Source organism: Epinephelus fuscoguttatus, linkage group LG2, assembly GCF_011397635.1.
Source record: "Epinephelus fuscoguttatus linkage group LG2, E.fuscoguttatus.final_Chr_v1".
Classification (NCBI taxonomy): Eukaryota; Metazoa; Chordata; class Actinopteri; order Perciformes; family Serranidae; genus Epinephelus; species Epinephelus fuscoguttatus.
In genome coordinates, this window is record NC_064753.1 from 2,265,485 (window position 1) to 2,285,338 (window position 19,854).

The 19,854-nt window shown below is 40.9% G+C and overlaps 1 protein-coding gene across 5 annotated transcripts in view; it reads right to left on the bottom strand.

The window, feature by feature from the left end:
* The window catches only part of vps33b (VPS33B late endosome and lysosome associated), a 40,234-nt gene that overhangs the window by 9,103 nt on the left and 11,277 nt on the right, over nucleotides 1–19,854 (bottom strand). For all 5 annotated transcript variants that reach the window (XM_049603003.1, XM_049603027.1, XM_049603018.1 and 2 more), the window contains 12 exons: nucleotides 15,445–15,512; nucleotides 15,293–15,338; nucleotides 15,107–15,201; nucleotides 10,373–10,477; nucleotides 10,165–10,255; nucleotides 9,999–10,076; nucleotides 9,027–9,100; nucleotides 2,081–2,167; nucleotides 1,903–1,993; nucleotides 1,743–1,817; nucleotides 1,544–1,608; nucleotides 1,393–1,447 (listed from right to left, as the gene is read on the bottom strand). In XM_049603003.1, coding sequence (XP_049458960.1) covers nucleotides 1,393–1,447; nucleotides 1,544–1,608; nucleotides 1,743–1,817; nucleotides 1,903–1,993; nucleotides 2,081–2,167; nucleotides 9,027–9,100; nucleotides 9,999–10,076; nucleotides 10,165–10,255; nucleotides 10,373–10,477; nucleotides 15,107–15,201; nucleotides 15,293–15,338; nucleotides 15,445–15,512 — 930 coding nt within the window. The remainder of the gene's footprint in view (nucleotides 1–1,392; nucleotides 1,448–1,543; nucleotides 1,609–1,742; nucleotides 1,818–1,902; nucleotides 1,994–2,080; nucleotides 2,168–9,026; nucleotides 9,101–9,998; nucleotides 10,077–10,164; nucleotides 10,256–10,372; nucleotides 10,478–15,106; nucleotides 15,202–15,292; nucleotides 15,339–15,444; nucleotides 15,513–19,854) is intronic.

The following is a 19,854-nucleotide window of genomic DNA, read 5'->3' on the forward strand; positions in this document are numbered from 1 at the left end:
CCACTTCTGTATTTGCTGCCATTTTTCATAGGTTTAAATTGAAGATCTAAGATTTTCTTATGGACTTAAGAGATACATCTCTCTCAAATTTTGGTCACAAATATTTGGTAAAATCCATGTTAGTGAGCACTCCTCCTTACCACACCTCACAGGTGTATCATATCAAGATGCTGATTAAACAGCATCATAACTACACAGGTTTGCCTTGGGGTGGTCACAATAGATGGACATTCTAAAATGTGCAGGTTTATCAAACAACACAAAGCAACAGATGGAGTGTGCCATTGGCAGGCGGACTGCAGGAATGTCCACCAAAGCTGTTGCCCATGAACTGAATGCTCACTTCACGACGATAAGACATCCCCTGTGAATTTGGCAGTACATTCAACTGCCCATGTGTAACCACACCAGCCCAGGACCTCCATAAGCATCTCAGGGAAGCTCAACTGCATGTTCGTCGTCCTCACCAGGGTCTTGACCAAGAGAGGGCAACTGCTGACCATTGATGGCATCTGGCACTATGGAAAAGTGTTCTCTACACAGGTGAATTCTGGTTTACAACTGTACTGGGCAGATGGCAGATGGTGTGTACAGCATTGTGTAGGCATGCGGTTTGCTACGGCCAACAGAGAGTGTTCCATGGTAGCGGTGGGGTTATGGTATGGGCTGACATACGGACAACAAACACAGGTGCATTTCACTGATGGTAGTTTGTATGCACAGAGATACCATACATCCGCTGCTCATGTTCCAGCATGATAATGCATAGCTACATGTTGCAAAGATCTGTACACAATTCTTAGAAGCTGAAAACATGTTACATGGCCTGCATACTCACCAAACATGTTTTGTATCGGTGTGTATGACAATGTGTTCCGCTTTCTGCCAATATCCAACAACTTCACACAGCCATTGAAGAGGAGTGGGCCAACAATCCACAGGCCACAATCAACAATGTGATCAACTCTATGTGAAGGAGATGTGTCGCACTGTGTGAGACAAATTATGTCACACCAGATACTGACTGTGACCAACAAATGCATTTCTGTAACGCTAGTCTTATAAAATCCTAATAAATATCTTTTCAAACTGCACATTTTAGAGTGTCCTTTTATTGTGACCATCCCAAGGCACACCTGTGTAGTAATGATGCTGTTTAATCTGCATCTTGATATGCCACACCTGTCAGGTGGATGGATTATCTTAGAAAAGGAGAAGTGCTCACTAACATGTATTTCATCCAATTGGCAACCAACAATTAGAGAGAGACGTGTATCTATTGATTGCAGAAAAAGGTCTTAGATCTTTAACTTTAACCTGAAAAAAATGGGAGTAAAAACAAGTCTTGCATTTAAAATTTCTATTCAGTTTGAATAAGTAAGGAAAACTGACCATTTTCCGTGATAGACAGAAGACAAAGCAGCCTCAGACTTTCTACCATGGAGACCTTGAGAAATTTAAAAGATTAAATATTTTTCAAGCACAATATTATTTGTATTTTACCTGTCACTGTATCAGATTGTGACTCTATGTTTAAACACACCTGTCTGTTGATATGCTCCTCTATGAAGGAGATGCTCTCACGGATTTCAAATCCTTCAAGTAAAGCTGGAACAGAAAACAAGTCTCCATCAAGATTTGTATCAATAGCAACACCTACAAAAATACGCAAAAGCAACATCAATTATCACATTTAACTATAAACCTGAATCTAATTAAAGGAAAGTGTAGATTATTCTTACAGTGTTCTGTCTTCAACAGCTCCTGAAAATCCTGCTTCGTTTTCTTCTTCATTATCGATTCACTGGCACCAATGTCTAAAAGAGAATGTGCTTTTCAGCATATTCTACCTGAGACATGTGACAATCAATGTGATATACAGTATACTGCAGCAACGCTCACGTAGGCTAAGTAGGCGATGTTCCTGTTTTAACCCTTTTAGTTCTTCTGCAACAAACGTCTTCATCTGCTTTATGTCCATCCCCTGACGCTTCTGTAGAATTAATAAAGGAGAAAAACTGTTAGCTCTGTCAGCCAGCTTAGTTATAGTGACTGATGAGGGTAAGACACATTTACTCACATCATACGCAGTCTGGAGATTCCTGGCTTTCTGACTGAGGAACCCAAAGACGTTGGAGAAATGCTCGTTTCTAATTTCACTGAAGACCTACAAGACATGAGAGTTCAAACAGATGTTTATCTTAAAGGCCGACTCCGTCTGTGTTCCTCTCAAAGATTTTGAAGTGGGGATGTATGAGATAGGTATATTCTCACTGCTTTACCTTTCCATGAGGGAAATGAAGCTGTTATCTCTGTCATTTTAAACATCTGTCATTTTATCTTGCAGAACACGGGAGCTGCTAGTCTATACATATATGTGTGTATATATCTATATATATCTATATCTATCTATATCTCTATCTGTATATCTATCTATCTATCTATCTATATATATATATATATATATATATATATATATATATATATATACAGTACAGGCCAAAAGTTTGGACACACCTTCTCATTCAATGCGTTTTCTTTATCTTCATGACTATTTACATTGTAGATTCTCACTGAAGGCATCAAAACTATGAATGAACACATGTGGAGTTATGTACTTAACAAAAAAAGGTGAAATAACTGAAAACATGTTTTATATTCTAGTTTCTTCAAAATAGCCACCCTTTGCTCTGATTACTGCTTTGCACACTCTTGGCATTCTCTCCATGAGCTTCAAGAGGTAGTCACCTGAAATGGTTTTCCAACAGTCTTGAAGGAGTTCCCAGAGGTGTTTAGCACTTGTTGGCCCCTTTGCCTTCACTCTGCGGTCCAGCTCACCCCAAACCATCTCGATTGGGTTCAGGTCCGGTGACTGTGGAGGCCAGGTCATCTGCCGCAGCACTCCATCACTCTCCTTCTTGGTCAAATAGCCCTTACACAGCCTGGAGGTGTGTTTGGGGTCATTGTCCTGTTGAAAAATAAATGATCGTCCAACTAAACGCAAACCGGATGGGATGGCATGTCGCTGCAGGATGCTGTGGTAGCCATGCTGGTTCAGTGTGCCTTCAATTTTGAATAAATCCCCAACAGTGTCACCAGCAAAACACCCCCACACCATCACACCTCCTCCTCCATGCTTCACAGTGGGAACCAGGCATGTGGAATCCATCCGTTCACCTTTTCTGCGTCTCACAAAGACACGGCGGTTGGAACCAAAGATCTCAAATTTGGACTCATCAGACCAAAGCACAGATTTCCACTGGTCTAATGTCCATTCCTTGTGTTTCTTGGCCCAAACAAATCTCTTCTGCTTGTTGCCTCTCCTTAGCAGTGGTTTCCTAGCAGCTATTTGACCATGAAGGCCTGATTCGCGCAGTCTCCTCTTAACAGTTGTTCTAGAGATGGGTCTGCTGCTAGAACTCTGTGTGGCATTCATCTGGTCTCTGATCTGAGCTGCTGTTAACTTGCGATTTCTGAGGCTGGTGACTCGGATGAACTTATCCTCAGAAGCAGAGGTGACTCTTGGTCTTCCTTTCCTGGGTCGGTCCTCATGTGTGCCAGTTTCGTTGTAGCGCTTGATGGTTTTTGCGACTCCACTTGGGGACACATTTAAAGTTTTTGCAATTTTCCGGACTGACTGACCTTCATTTCTTAAAGTAATGATGGCCACTCGTTTTTCTTTAGTTAGCTGATTGGTTCTTGCCATAATATGAATTTTAACAGTTGTCCATGCATCAAAACTATGAATGAACACATGTGGAGTTATGTACTTAACAAAAAAAGGTGAAATAACTGAAAACATGTTTTATATTCTAGTTTCTTCAAAATAGCCACCCTTTGCTCTGATTACTGCTTTGCACACTCTTGGCACTCTCTCGATGAGCTTCAAGAGGTAGTCACCTGAAATGGTTTCCACTTCACAGGTGTGCCTTATCAGTTAAAATTCATATTATGGCAAGAACCAATCAGCTAACTAAAGAAAAACGAGTGGCCATCATTACTTTAAGAAATGAAGGTCAGTCAGTCCGGAAAATTGCAAAAACTTTAAATGTGTCCCCAAGTGGAGTCGCAAAAACCATCAAGCGCTACAACGAAACTGGCACACATGAGGACCGACCCAGGAAAGGAAGACCAAGAGTCACCTCTGCTTCTGAGGATAAGTTCATCCGAGTCACCAGCCTCAGAAATCGCAAGTTAACAGCAGCTCAGATCAGAGACCAGATGAATGCCACACAGAGTTCTAGCAGCAGACCCATCTCTAGAACAACTGTTCAGAGGAGACTGCGTGAATCAGGCCTTCATGGTCAAATAGCTGCTAGGAAACCACTGCTAAGGAGAGGCAACAAGCAGAAGAGATTTGTTTGGGCCAAGAAACACAAGGAATGGACATTAGACCAGTGGAAATCTGTGCTTTGGTCTGATGAGTCCAAATTTGAGATCTTTGGTTCCAACCGCCGTGTCTTTGTGAGACGAGAAAGGTGAACGGATGGATTCCACATGCCTGGTTCCCACTGTGAAGCATGGAGGAGGAGGTGTGATGGTGTGGGTGTTTGCTGCTGACACTGTTGGGGATTTATTCAAAATTGAAGGCACACTGAACCAGCATGGCTACCACAGCATCCTGCAGCGACATGCCATCCCATCCGGTTTGCGTTTAGTTGGACGATCATTTATTTTTCAACAGGACAATGACCCCAAACACACCTCCAGGCTGTGTAAGGGCTATTTGACCAAGAAGGAGAGTGATGGAGTGCTGCGGCAGATGACCTGGCCTCCACAGTCACCGGACCTGAACCCAATCGAGATGGTTTGGGGTGAGCTGGACCGCAGAGTGAAGGCAAAGGGGCCAACAAGTGCTAAACACCTCTGGGAACTCCTTCAAGACTGTTGGAAAACCATTTCAGGTGACTACCTCTTGAAGCTCATGGAGAGAATGCCAAGAGTGTGCAAAGCAGTAATCAGAGCAAAGGGTGGCTATTTTGAAGAAACTAGAATATAAAACATGTTTTCAGTTATTTCACCTTTTTTTGTTAAGTACATAACTCCACATGTGTTCATTCATAGTTTTGATGCCTTCAGTGAGAATCTACAATGTAAATAGCCATGAAAATAAAGAAAACGCATTGAATGAGAAGGTGTGTCCAAACTTTTGGCCTGTACTGTATACATTTTGATGAGTGGCGGCTGCTGGTCTTTCAAGGAGGGGAAGCTCATTTTCGGCCTACATCATAAAATATGTGTCCGTTTATTTATAGGTAAATTCTACCCTCTGGGGCTGCTGCGCGAGTCTAGTGTGACCGCCTGTGAGTGCTTTTGGACAGTGGAGCGGCGGTGAATACGGCCCTGTCATGCATTAGGCTGCAGTTGTCTGGGTGCGCAAAGGTGAAGTGGCTGGTCCTGTCATACAAAGTTTGATGGAGTGTCAGCTGGACAATATAGAGATATTTGCATCTTGAAAGCCGGACTACAAGTGTGGATAGACAGGGACACACACAAGCCTAGGACGTGGTAAGATACGATATTCCTCACTATATGAAGTGACTGATAACAAGATCTGTATAATGGTCTGTAAAGAAATTCGTCACGTTTTTATTTTCATTCATTCATTCATCTTCTAACCACTTCATCCTCTTGAGGGTCGCGGGGGGGCTGGAGCCTATCCCAGCTACATCGGGCGATGTTTTTATTTTGTAGACAATTAATCTGTATTTATAGCATGATAGGATGACAGCACAATGATGTGTGGTATCATTGGAAAGCTCTGCTCCTGTGCTTTCATGTGATATGCATGGTATTTCTGTGCGATGCTGCATTCGCGAGTAATCCATCCAACAATAACGTGTGTGCAGAGCTGTATGAAAGCTCTGTTATACATAATTTTAGTGTAACTTTATCATTTTTTTTCGCTGTGAAAACATTGGACATTGATATGCGTGGCTTCTCGCTATGACGCACGGTCGCGGAGAAAATCCACAGAGAACAGGTGTGAATTTGGACGGACTATGCATCGTTCGGGCCCATAGGGTTAAAGAGCCTGCAACCGTAACAAGTGTGTGGCACAAACTCAGTGCTTTGGTTATAAATAATGTCGGGCTCGGTTCGGGTTCGAACAGAAATATGCGGCTGTGCCGCACTCTAACACACACACACACACACACACACACACACACACACACACACAAACACATGGAAAACCGGACATTATCAGTTTATAAAAAAAAAAACCCGGACACCCCGGACAGGACGTGAAAAGTGGACATGTCCGGGCAAAAGAGGACGTTTGGTCAGCCTAACGCCGTTATGTAACACAAAGAGAAATGTTAACGGCTCGTTTCTCCTCTGACACGCCACATACCTGTGTTCCGCCACTGTTCGGTTGTCCAGGTACTGGGCAGTCATGACACCAACTAAAGAGGAAATTACTGGACCTGGAGACGGTAAGCCGTTATCTTGCATTTGTCAGCTGCTCTCATGTTCCCTCCTTTTGTGAAGGTCTTGTTGCCGTCCTGTGCATACCAGGCGCCATATGCCCCGCGGCGTATTCCCCCGACATTTGTTCGGAATATTTCAAAATGTTTAGCTTTAAATGAACACTGAAGTTGCGTCTTGTCGCCATCTTATCTGTTTACAATCAGCTGAGAGTGCGCAACTGCGCATGTGCGGTCTCTTGTTTTTATGACGGTAGCGTCAGGAGCAGCCAAAGATCACCTGGTGGCAAGATAGTTATCTACCAGTGTTCATAAACAAAAGAATATTGGTCATGGCCAAGATAAAGATAGATAATTATGTACAGTTAATGCATTCAAGGTCTTCTGACTCTTTAAAAGTTGACATGGTGTCTCTAGCTCAAAGTATGAGGGACAAGAAGAGGTTGAAAGTCGATGAGTTTTGAAGAGGATTTGAAGATTTTCCAATTTACTTCCGTTCACGCTAATTAGACTGCCACCAGAGCGCCACCTATTGGCCGATTTGCACCAAATTTTGCACAAACCCTTATCGGGCCATGGAACACAATTAGCGCAAGTGTTGTGGTAATCCGACTGTATTTGGTCAAGATATGAAAGACTGTTTTGAAAACAAAATTCTTTTAATAACTTTTTGTCAGGAGGGTCCACAGATGCTTCATGCAAAGTTTGGTGCAAATCAGTGAAATCGCCTAGAAGGAGTTCGAAATAGTAGGTTTTTCATTGTGTGCCAAATATTAAATTAGACCGCCACCACAGCGCCACCTAGTGGCAGATCGGTAACTCCTTTGTCCGATATCCTCAGGAGGGCATTGACAATAATAGTTTCGTGTTAATCCGAGCAACTGATGTTGAGATATAAAATACTTTAATTTAAAGAGCGCCACCTGATGGTAATCGCCTGACATTTTGCACAGAGACTCAGGGACTCATGGGGAAGTAGTAAACTGAGTTTCATGTCATTCAGACACACCAATTTGGAGATATGCAACACTTCCTGTTTTATACCAAATCTGCAGGAAGCTGCTATTTAATAACTTCAATATTCTTTGGAATATCAAAATTCTTTTAATAACTTTTTGTCAGGAGAGTCCACAGATGCTGTGTGCAAAGTTTCGTGCAAATCGGTGAAATTGTCTAGGAGGAGTTTGAAAAAGTAGGTTTTTCATTTGTCGCAATTTAGCGAATGGAAAGTTACCGCGAAAGTGGGCTTGGCTTACACCACACAATTCAGCTGAATTCAGAGAACACGTAAATAGAAGGTTTAACAATGTGCGACATATTATGCGGGAGTTATTAGCCAAAAACACTTTTGCATTGAAAATAGCACCACCTGCTGGTCATTTTTGGTGTACGAGTTACAGGGGCCAGTCTATACCACCCCTATCAATTTTTATTTCCATGAGTGTTATGGTGTTGGCACAGTGCCAAATATTAAATTAGACGGCCACCAGAGTGCCACCTAGTGGCGGATCGGTAAGTCCTTCGTCAGATATCCTCAGGAGGGCACTGACAATAATTATACCACGTTTCGTGTTAATCTGCCTGACCGATGTTGAGATATAAAATACTTCAATGTAAAGAGCGCCACCTTGTGGTCATCACCTGAAATTTTGCACTAAGCCTCAGTGCCTCATCAGGAAATAGTAAACTGAGTTTCATGTCATTTGGACACACCAATGTGGAGATATGCAACACTTCCTGTTTTGTACTAAATCTGCAGAAAGTTGCTATGTAATAACTTAAGTATTCTTTGGAATATCAAAATTCTTTTAATAACTTTTTGTCAGGAGACTCCACAGATGCTGTGTGCAAAGTTTCGTGCAAATCAGTGAAATTGCCAAGGAGGAGTTCGAAAAAGTAGGTTTGTGACATTTTGCGAATTTGCGAGGAAAAAAAGGTTGGCGGAAATGGACGTGGCCTATATCACAAGATTCAGCACAACTGACTGAACGCGAGGATATAAGGTTTTTGAATGTGCCACAAAGTATATGGGAGTTATGACCCAAAACGCACTTTCCTTGATTATAGCGCCACCTAGTGGTGACTATGTGCAACCACCCAAAAATATCAAATGTTGGATCCGGCCAGACGAATGTGGAAAGTTAGAAGCATTTTGAAATTTGGGAAAGGGGCGAAATTGGGACACGAAATGTCGGAATAATAATAATAATGATAAACAGCGCGATTACAATAGGGTCCTACGGACGACTTCGTTGTCACTCGGGCCCTAATAAAAAATCCTTGCATTTCAATAGGGTCCTCGCACCACTAGGTGCTCGGGCCCTAATAATAAAAAATCCTTGCATTTCAATAGGGTCCTCGCACCGCTAGGTGCTCGGGCCCTAATAATAATAAACAGCGCGATTACAATAGGGTCCTCACGGACAACTTCATCATCGCTCGGGCCCTAATTATTTTTGGTCGAAATGCTCTGAACAGTTCAAAATTAGGTGCGGGAACCGGAAAGGAACTTGTTTCTGTTGCAGACCTGCCAACCTTGAAGAAAGGTTATGAGTACCACCTTACCCGACACTCGCACTAATGTCAGCACCAACCTACCTTATCCTGAGAGTTCAGCATGACCTTTATACTTTTGTCAGAAGACGAAACATCAGGTCCAAACTCCACACATCCTGCAGGACAGATGCTGTGATGAGACAGCAACATGTTGACAGTACACAAGCAAATCTGCACCAGTGCCACTACACAACTGGAATGTTTTACTCTACAAGAAAACAACACAGCCAGAGCTGTGAGTATTAACTCACTGGTTTTATTTTTAAATTCCACAAAAAAACAGCTCTAAAACAATGTCTTCAAGTGTCTTACTCTGTCTGACAAAAATCCAAAAAATATACTGACTTTGTAATAGTGCATCATGGACAAAATGCAAGCCAAAAACAACATCTGACAATCTATAAAATAAGCATTTAAAAAAATACAGTAGCAATGCCAAAATATAATTTTGTCATATGATATTCATGATTTCATATTTTGTGATTTGATTGACTGCAGCCTGGTTAATGGCCTGTATTTATGGCATGCAATCAAATGATTATTTTATACCTGTAACGTAGCAAAATGTGTGCCTGTGTTCAATGGTGCTGCTCGTGATTGGTGGGATGAGTATGGGAAGGGAGAAACTTGATACCACAGAGATCTCACAGCACATTCTCCAGCAGCAAATGATGTCACCAGCACAAGATGGCAGTGGCTGTTTCCAGGATATTTTGGCTTCAATTTTATACACAGAGTAAGTGGAGACCCTAACCCTCTTTATATACCGTCTATGGTCATTACAAGAGAAAAACTCACCTAGGACAGCCCAGACTGCGTTTTGTGACCACCCTCACACCACATGATTGAGATTGTGGGAGTGTGCCACAACTAACAAAACTCTCAGGATCTATCCCAACATTAGAAATCCATCTGTGACAGTGAACTCACTTGAGAAGTGGTTTAGTGTAAGACCGGCATAATGTGGACAAAGTCTCAGCAGACAGACATTCCATAGTTTGCTTTGATACCCACCACATTTGATTCTAAAAATATCATCCACGAGTCCCTCATAGACAACTTGTGAGCACAGAGGAGTGACAAAGTCCACATCTGCAAACACAATGACAATGTTAGGGAGGACAGACAGAACAGCTCAGCATGTCATCCACTGATAAATTACAGATATGTGTCTTCTCACCTCTGTCAATAAGAAAAACCTTTCCTATTTCAGCTATACGAGCTTTTTGTTCTCCCTCTTCCACCTGCTCCCTCCACGACTCATATGCCATCTGGTACCAGACAGTTCACAGCAGACACATTGTCTCACATAAACCTCAAACACATCACAGTGGATCTGAGAGTTCAACTAGATTAAATGAGATTTTTGGTCTCCCATCATACTGCACCTTGGAACATCGTCCAATCCCGTAGAGCTTTGAGAAAGGGCCGTAAAGGGAGTGAAGGAGGTGCAGAGCGCTGCCGGCTGTCCTTACCCAGCGCTGGTCCCCAGCCTGAGGGATCAAATACAACCCAATGAATCTGTGCTGGTACTTTATTACTACAGTATGTGCTACAGTTATGTTTTATTTATTAATACAAAGGTTCAAATTGCTTCCAATGCTGAAACAATTAATCAGTTGTTGTTGTTTATTTACAATTTTCTAATGCTTATCTTACTATATAATGACGAAAATTCTTGTCTGTGGGAGTGTCTGTGTTTCTGTTTCATGTTTTTCTCCTCACTGACTTGGTCAATCCATGTGAAATTTGGCAAAGTGGTAGAGGGTCATGGGAGGATGCGAATGTAGCAATATTACATCAATTGGCCAAAGGGGGGCGCTATTGCAACTGACTGAAATTGCAAACTTCGAATGGGCATATCTCATGCCCCATATGTCGTGGAGACATGAAACTCTGCACAGAGATGCCTCTCCTCAAGAAACCATAACTTTTGGTTATGTAGATTTTCCGCCAGTTTGAATCTTTTGAAAAACACTTCAAATCGATCTCTTCCTAGGAAGTTTGACCGATCTGCATAAAACATGGTGAACATAATCTAGGGACCAATATCTAAAGATCCCTCTTGGCAAAAGTTGGAACTCTTACTAAAACTGAGCTTCTATAAGGCAATAAATATTGCGGAGGGCGTGGCTCATCGCATAAAGGTGTATAACATCTCAAAGGTTTCACCGATCACCACGCAACTTTGTAGGCATATGACCACACATAATCTGAGGGGACCCCTCCATTATTGACCCAATTAAACAAAATGGGGGCGCTAGAGAGCTAATTTCTTATCTAGGCCTAACTGCCAAATTGATTTTTACTACAAGACTCCTCAAGGTGACTGGAGAAATTTAACTCTAATTGGCAACTGGGTGGCGCTATAACAACAGAAAATGGCTAAAATGCGACCGATTGCCATGGCTCCCCCTGTGGCCGAATGTTGGGTTTGTTTTCTAATTTTTGGTATGACTAAGTCATGGTATGGTATGCTGCTGCAACAAGGGCTAGCCGCACCTTTCCCATGAGAACTACCAGTGCGCCCCACTTTTAAGTCAATACAACATATAAACACTTTAACTATCTGCCTTTCAACGTGCTACCTCAACTACTAATGTAGTTTTAGCCCACTATCTATCCCACTATTGGCAATGGTACTACTGTACTTTCAATAAAGCAATCATACTATCAAATTCACAAACACTCTGTCTGAATACACTGCTGTTCTTAATGGGTTCAGCTGACTATTTAATCTGCAATTTCCTATGATCTGTATCCCAAACACGCACCATGTTAAAGTGTTTGTGGGCAACTGTGTACTCAATGGGTATGGACTAGTACACTATTCATCAAGACCACATGACGTCACAGTGTTTTCATGCTGCCATATTTGTGTCCGCTCACAGCAGTCAGGTCACAGGTCACAGCGTTGTCACGTTACCAAAACAAGTAGAGTAGGAGGAAAATCAGCGAGAGACCGAAAATTTATGTTACTTGAAGGATGCCAGGAATATGTTGCGCTGTTCCGCAGCTAATGTTAACTAAAGGTTGTGCAGTCAACACTTCGTATCCGGTAAGTCCTCAACTCTATCTAATATTTATTTTAGTCTTTGAAAACCCCTTACAAAACACGCGAAACATGATTAACCTAAGATGCCATATGATTAACGCCGACAGCCCGACACTACGTTGCCTAACCTGATGTTAGCTACCTCAATGGAGATTCACATTGTCTTATGCTAACGTTAGCTAACTTTATCTGATTACGGTACACTCAAAAGTTTGTGGTTTGAGCTGATGTCAGTCACTAATTAACTATTTTTCATACCTACACTTGTTGTGGTGTGGGTCCTTAAATATAATACACACTCACCGGCCACTTCATTAGGTAACACTTGTGCAGTCTAATGCAATCCAATCCAAGGGTTATGCCATAAATGCTATTTTTACAAAGCTTATACATTTTGGGTTTTTGTTGACATTGTCAAAAAGGTGATAATTATACATTATGTTTATTATAGAGGTCATAGTGGATGGTGCTGGTGTACTGGAGTGCATTGTGCAGTGTTCTCACAATTTTGCCCAACCCATTAACATATATTGAGGGGGACAAAATATTAGGAACACTTTAATATATTACACTCCAGTACGCCAGCACCACCCAGTACAACCTTAATAATAAACATAAAGTTTAATTATCACCTTTCTGACAATGTCAACAAAAACTGAAAATGTAAAAAGCTTCATAAAGTAGAATGTATGACAGAGCTGTTGGATTAGATGGCACGGGTGGACCTAATGAAGTGGCCGGTGGACGGACAGACGGTCACACACACAGCGTGTTGCAGAGGTTAGCGGACAAAATACTGTTGAGGGTACTAAATATGGGTCGCAACCAATTATGGAAATTTTTAATAAATATCGTCTCTCCGTCTCATTTAAGTGTGAGGTGTGTACTGCGATAGCAAAACTGAGGGGTACGGTCAAATCGGACACAAATATGGCGGCGGTCTCGTCGACGTGACGTCACTGGTACCCATGAATACATTGCTGTACCTAATTGTTCCAAGCTGCATCAAAACATTGATGTTCAAATTCTAAATTAACATTCAAATGCTTCACAGCTTTTATTTTTTTCATGGTTTGAACCCAGTATTTCTGCACAGTTGCAGATGAAGGTTAAGGTACACTCACATTAACAGTATTGTGTGGGGTGTCGGTGGCTTAGTGGATACAGCAGGTGCCCCATGTACAAGGCTGTTGCCGCAGCAAGTACACACAGCGAGTTCGAGTCCAGCCTGTGTGTACTTGCTGCTGCAACAAGTCTGCTCTCTGTGCCCTGCTGTCACATATCATTAACACTTCTCTTCTGTCTGGCTGTGTTCCCTCTATGTTAAAACTTGCTGCTATCACCCCCATTCTCAAGAAATCTGGCTGAGATCATGATGACCTCAATAACTACAGACCCATCTCCAATTGTCCATTTTTAACCAAACTCCTTGAGCGGATTGTAGCCAGTCAGATCCAGGCCCACATGTCCACCAATGACCATTGGGAAGAGTTTCAATCTGGATTTAGGTCTAGACACAGTACTGAAACAGCTCTCACAAAAGTCACAAATGATCTGCTCCTAGCTGCTGACTCTGGCCATCTCAACATACTGATTCTGTTAGACCTCACTGCTGCTTTTGACACTGTCTGCCATAATCTCCTGCTTCACCGACTAGAAACACTTCTTGGTATCACTGGGTCATATCTCACTAACAGAGAACAGTTTGTATCCATAGACAAATTTAGATCCCCCACATCCCCACTAACCCACGGTGTCCCCCAAGGTTCAGTTCTCGGGCCTCTGCTATTCATCATCTATATTCTTCCTCTTGGTCACATGTGCCATCATCATTGCCTCCCCATCTACACTCCATAAGGTCTCCCACCTCTACTTTAACATCCCTGGGTTCATCACTTCCTCTGTCACTGAAGTCAGAAATCTTGGTGTCATGTTCGACTCCACCCTCTCCTTCGACAGACACATCAAGAACATCACCAAAACTGCTTTCTTTCACCTGAAAAACATTTCTCATCTCCGTCCCTCTCTCTCTCCCAATCTGTTGCAGAAACTCTCATCCATTAATTTGTTACATCCCGGTTAGATTATTGCAATTCACTTTTCATTGGTCTACCCACCCACAGGTTAAACATACTTCAGTATGTTCAGAATTCAGCTGCCAGACTTCTTTGCCACACACGGCCTTGGGATCACATTTCAACTACTCTTCAACAACTGCATTGCTCCCAATAAAATATCGCATCCATTTCAAACTACTCCTTCTGGTTTTCAAATCTGTCCACGGCTTGGCCCCTCCTTATCAGTCCGGTCTTCTTCCACACACTTCTTCCCGCTCACTCCATTCCTCAGATACACATCTTCTCGCCCCTCCAGACTCCGCACTATGGGTGGCAGGGCATTCAGTGTTGCTGGCCCCCATCTCTGGAATGCTCTGCTCCTTGTCCTGCGCCAGTGCACTTCCCTGGTTTCTTTTAAATGTCAACTGAAAACGCACCTTTTTAAATTAGCCTTCCCTGTTTTGTAATTTTATTGTTAACTCAGTGTTTTATACTTTTATTTTGTGCTGTTATGTTGTTATCTTGATTGAACACTGTTGATGTTTTATTGTCTTTGATTGTAAAGTGTCCTTGGGTGTCAAGAAAGGCGCTTTTAAACAAAATTTATTATTATTATTATTATTATTATTATTAAATAAAGTAGGCCCAAGTCCTAACCTCTTATTAAAGGAGCATTACTCCTTTCCTTTCTTAACCTTTCCTGTCTCCATATATTGCCTACCTCTTTTCTGTAATGACCATTATTTTTTCTTCTATATTTATAATTATTACTTACTCTTTTCCATACTGATTTGTAATTCAAATTTCAAAACAGTGAAAAGAAAATTGAACTCACAATTTCCTGGAGCCCAAGTTGATATATTTAAATTGCACAAACAGTTCAAAAGTCAAAATATTCAAATATTCAACTATTCACACTATAAAAGATGAAATACTTAAAAGATTAATCACTTATTAAAATGATCAGTTAACTAACTAATCAAGCAATCATTTCTGTGCACATAACTTACCAGGAAGTTGTCTCGAAAGAACTCTGGCAGCTCCATACTGATGATGTCATCGTCAAGTGGAAGGAGATAGAAAGACCACTCATCAGTAGTCACATCTGTGGGAGGACAAAAACCAGTTTCACACTTCCTCGCACCAACACTGATCTATGCTGCTAAAACAGGAAGTTAGGATGAAGGGATGCTTACCACCAAAGATCCCCTGCTCCTCCATCATCACCTCGCATGCATAGAACTAGAGGAAACAGAAGGGTCAACAGGTTAATATCAACAGCTCCAAACCAAACCAAACCAAAATAAATCAAAGCAAAGCTTATGCACAACAGCAGAGCAGGAAATACCTTCTGAGGGGCAAAGATGATTTTGTATCTTCTAAATTTTCCTGCTGCCTTGTCTGCATTGGCCACATCTGGAACAAGGAATATGGAATGAAATACACCTTAAATTATTTATTATCATTGTATAGTGTTCGAGGAATGCAGGAACAATGTTCTAACTGAGGGTGCTTTCACACTAGGCTTGGGCAGTATCACAGTATTATAGTATACCAGGGTATGAAGTAATCCTGACGGTATAATACACACACACTGCACTAGGGATGGGTATCGTTAAGATTTTAACGGTACTACTACTCTTATCGGTACTGCTTATCGATCCGGTATTTTAAAGGTACTCTTATTGATACTTTTTGAGGAAGAAAAAAACAAATCAAGAACATAAATTGCTTTATTTTCTCAATTCTCATTATGCAACAAAATAGTTTTTTAACAAAACATTTTACTTTTTACAACTTGAAATGTAAAATACATAAAATAATAGTGTTGTCACAGTACCAAAATTGGGACCCACGGTACGATACCAGTGATACCAGTCTGAGTAGTATCACAATACCACAGCAAAAATTAGGCAGATGTGCCTTTTGTCATGTATTAAAAGATACATCACTTTTCTATAATACATCAATGATATTTCAGTGGAATAAATTACTTATTGACTTATTCATACTTCAAAAACAGCATCAATAAGTGATTAACATAGGAGGGATCAAAATAAAATAAATAAATAAAATAAAAATCAACCAGCCACCCTGCTGCCCTGACAAGTAAAGAACAGTCCCTAAAGTGCGCTCAGGTTTGTAGACCGTTACCTGCTACAAAGAGAGAAATGTGAACAGCTCGTTTCTCCTCTGACACGTCACATACCTGTGTGCCGCCACAGCTCGGCTGTTCAGGTATTTCTGGGCAGTCATGATATCAACAAAGAGGAAAATATTGGACCTGGAGCCAGGCTTCTCCGTCGCCGGTAAGCCATTATCTTGCTCCGCGGAACACTATGGCCGCTGTATTTGACAGGAATACGTATTCCTGTCTGTGTCTGGGACCCCTGTTCAACCCACAACCGACAGGATTCTGCTGCTGGTTGAAATCTGTACTCGCACAGCGTGCTCCTGAATGATTTCTTTTACTTGCACAACACTATTTTTAGTCGCAAATGCAGTAAAATGCTCGCACCGTACAGCTCTGTGGAAAACAAATCACTGTAGCATATATAAACAAATCTAGCCTACAAGTAAAAATATTAGGTATTCTAGGTATGTTAGGTATTCTAGGTATTTTATATGGTGATGTAACATTAATCACTATGGCTAGACAAGAGGGGGGGAAATCCCACGCACCCAGCCCAGGCTATAATTATGGTTATATTCATGTATTTAGAAGTATCTGAAAAATACACAAATAAAATCTCAAATCTGAAATCCTATTTAGGAAATAGGGTCGCAAAATAGCTAATGGTTATTAACTCCACGTGTTGGCTGCTAGCATAATGTTACAAACCTGGACTGGACGTAGATGAACTAGCTGTGCTAGGGCAGTCAAACACTGTACATCTTTCTGTCTGAATATGATGCACTTTCGCAAGGTGTTTTGACAAATTACTAGTGTTGCCGCCCTTACACGCAAAACATTTGTCACACTTGTGACAACGCGTTGTGTCTGCATCAACTCTTGCCATGTAAAGCCACACTTTTGACCGTTTGGCTCTCTTCACCATCGTTATCTATCTAAAAGTAGGCTACGAGCTTGAGTTGGTGTATGTGCTGTCTTGTGTGTGTGTGTGTGTGTGTCACTGGAACAACAGCCACGCCCCCCTGCTCTCCACTCACACACAGCAGGCAGCCAGGGTGAGCTTCAGGGAGAATAGCGAAAATTATGATACAATGACAGAAAATTGACGGAGTTGGTGAGATAAATGTGCAAGATAAGGTTTACCTTGTTAAAAAAAAAAATGCGACTGCTCCAGTACCAATAGCAGAACCGTTAAGGTCAGAGCTTATCAATACTGCAGTCTTGAAGAATGTAGCCCCGGGGCTCGTTCAATACTGGGGTTCAGTACCCATCCCTACACTGCACCTGCCACCAGAGTTCAAACTCCAGTCTCTACTGATGGAACAGGCAGCTGAGCTAAAAGACACAGCGACTCCCTGCCTGAGCAGCATGCGTGTGTCACAGAACCTCGTTTGTTTTTTTCAGCTCTCATCCAGCACACAGGACCATAAATCATAATGTAAATCTGCATTTTCATCTATAAGGCAATTCACCAAAGTCATGAATTACCCAACCACTTTCAGCAATATTTTCGCATGAATTCCAATATACACAAGACAAGCAGGACACCCGCATCTCCCCCACTGCCGTACTAGCAGAGGGCAATTCACTGTTAACTTAAATGTAAAGGAATCACATTGTGGAATGAACATCAGAATCTTGCTGATATTACTGCCTCCTTGTCTTTATTTAAAAAGAAATTATTGATGAAACTATTTTAACACTAGTTTTAATAGTTTACTAGGACTAGTTGACAATTATCTTGTATAAATTATTTTGTTCTGTTTGATTTTTATTTTTCATTCCTTCTTTCCTATTTCATTTTTGTTTCTCCTATTTAACTTTATTTTATTTATTATTTATTTTCTTGTTACCCAATAAGATGTACAATATTCATTTTCCTTGACTAAACAAGGTCAATGTGGGGTCAATTTATAAGCCCTCCTTGCGTTTCTGACCTCACCTACACATTCTTTAACCCACTCTCTATATTGTGATTTGTACTGAAACTATAATTTGTTACTTTTATATGTGCAAATAAACAATAAACAAACAATGAACAATCTAACTCAGTGAATTAAAGGTTTATTGGTAGTGGACTAACTAACTGTATGAGTAATAGGAGGAGACGGTTTGGTTGTAGCACCGCACACTTGTACCGTCATTAAACTGTATGACCGCCAGGGCAGGAATTTCGCGAGGGCCACGAGGGCCATAGCTCTCGTGGCCTCCCAATTTGGCCCTGTGCCCTTGAAAAAAATATCTGCCCGAAAGCCACAGTGGCCTTGATGCCCCGCCCACACTGCCCCAAGTGATTTTGCGGTTTTCTGCTCTGCCTCTTTCCTGTCAACGCGGCTTTGACACCTGTGTCTATTGAGAAAAAAATAATGCTATGACAGTCTGGATTTGTATTGGGCAACTTCAAATGAGATGATGAGTACATCACCAGTGGTGGATTTGATTCGAGCCTGGCATGAAGCGCTCGGACGGGCTGTAACAACAGTTTGACACCAGTCTATCACCGGCCAACCAGGAGACTTCATCAAACAACCCAAGGCAAGTTTAATCAACACAGTAATAACAGTAAGCTCCGCCATTATCGGCGTTACTTTTTAAAGTTTCGGTTTCATCATCATTCTTCGGCCTCTCTCCTGCTCTCTGCATGTCACCCCTCACAGCGCGCGCACACACACAGATATGGGGTGCCGTTTGTAAAGTGTCTCACGCTGAAAATAACATCAACATTTTGCCACATTTAGCTTCAAACAATGTTTAAAAAAGTATTGTGTTTTTTTTAACGTCACCTTTTACCACATTTACAGCAATATTTGTTAACTTAGAAATATATTAAATAGTTAAATCTAAATATTAAATGTGGCACCTAAATGTTAAATGTTAAATCTAAATATTAAATCTAAATCTAAATGCTAAATCTAAATCTAAATCTAAATGTTAAATCTAAATATTAAATCTAAATCTAAATGCTAAATCTAAATCTAAATGTTAAATCTAAATGCTAAATATAAATATAAATATAAATATAAATGTTAAATCTAAATATTAAATATAAATATAAATATAAATGTTAAATCTAAATGTTTTGGGTGAAACTAAATATTTAGCTAATATGCAAATTCACACTGCCGGTCACCGGAAGTACCAAAATAAAAGCTGGAGATGGTCAGACTGTTTATAGAATCAAATCTAAATGTTAAATCTAAATATTAAATCTAAATCTAAATGCTAAATCTAAATCTAAATATTAAATCTAAATCTAAATCTAAATGTTAAATCTAAATGCTAAATATAAATATAAATATAAATGTTAAATCTAAATATTAAATCTAAATCTAAATCTAAATGTTAAATCTAAATGTTTTGGGTGAAACTAAATATTTAGCTAATATGCAAATTCACACTGCCGGTCACCGGAAGTACCAAAATAAAAGCTGGAGATGGTCAGACTGTTTATAGAATCAAATAACGAATTAAAACCAACTTATCGGGGGAAATGGACACTTGAACATACATTAGCGTGATAATAACTACCTAAAATAACAAGAAACGTGTTTGGAGAAATTTTATTTGATGTGTATTTTGAGTTGTTAGTGTCTTTGGTAACTGAGGATGGTAGCCATAGCTGGT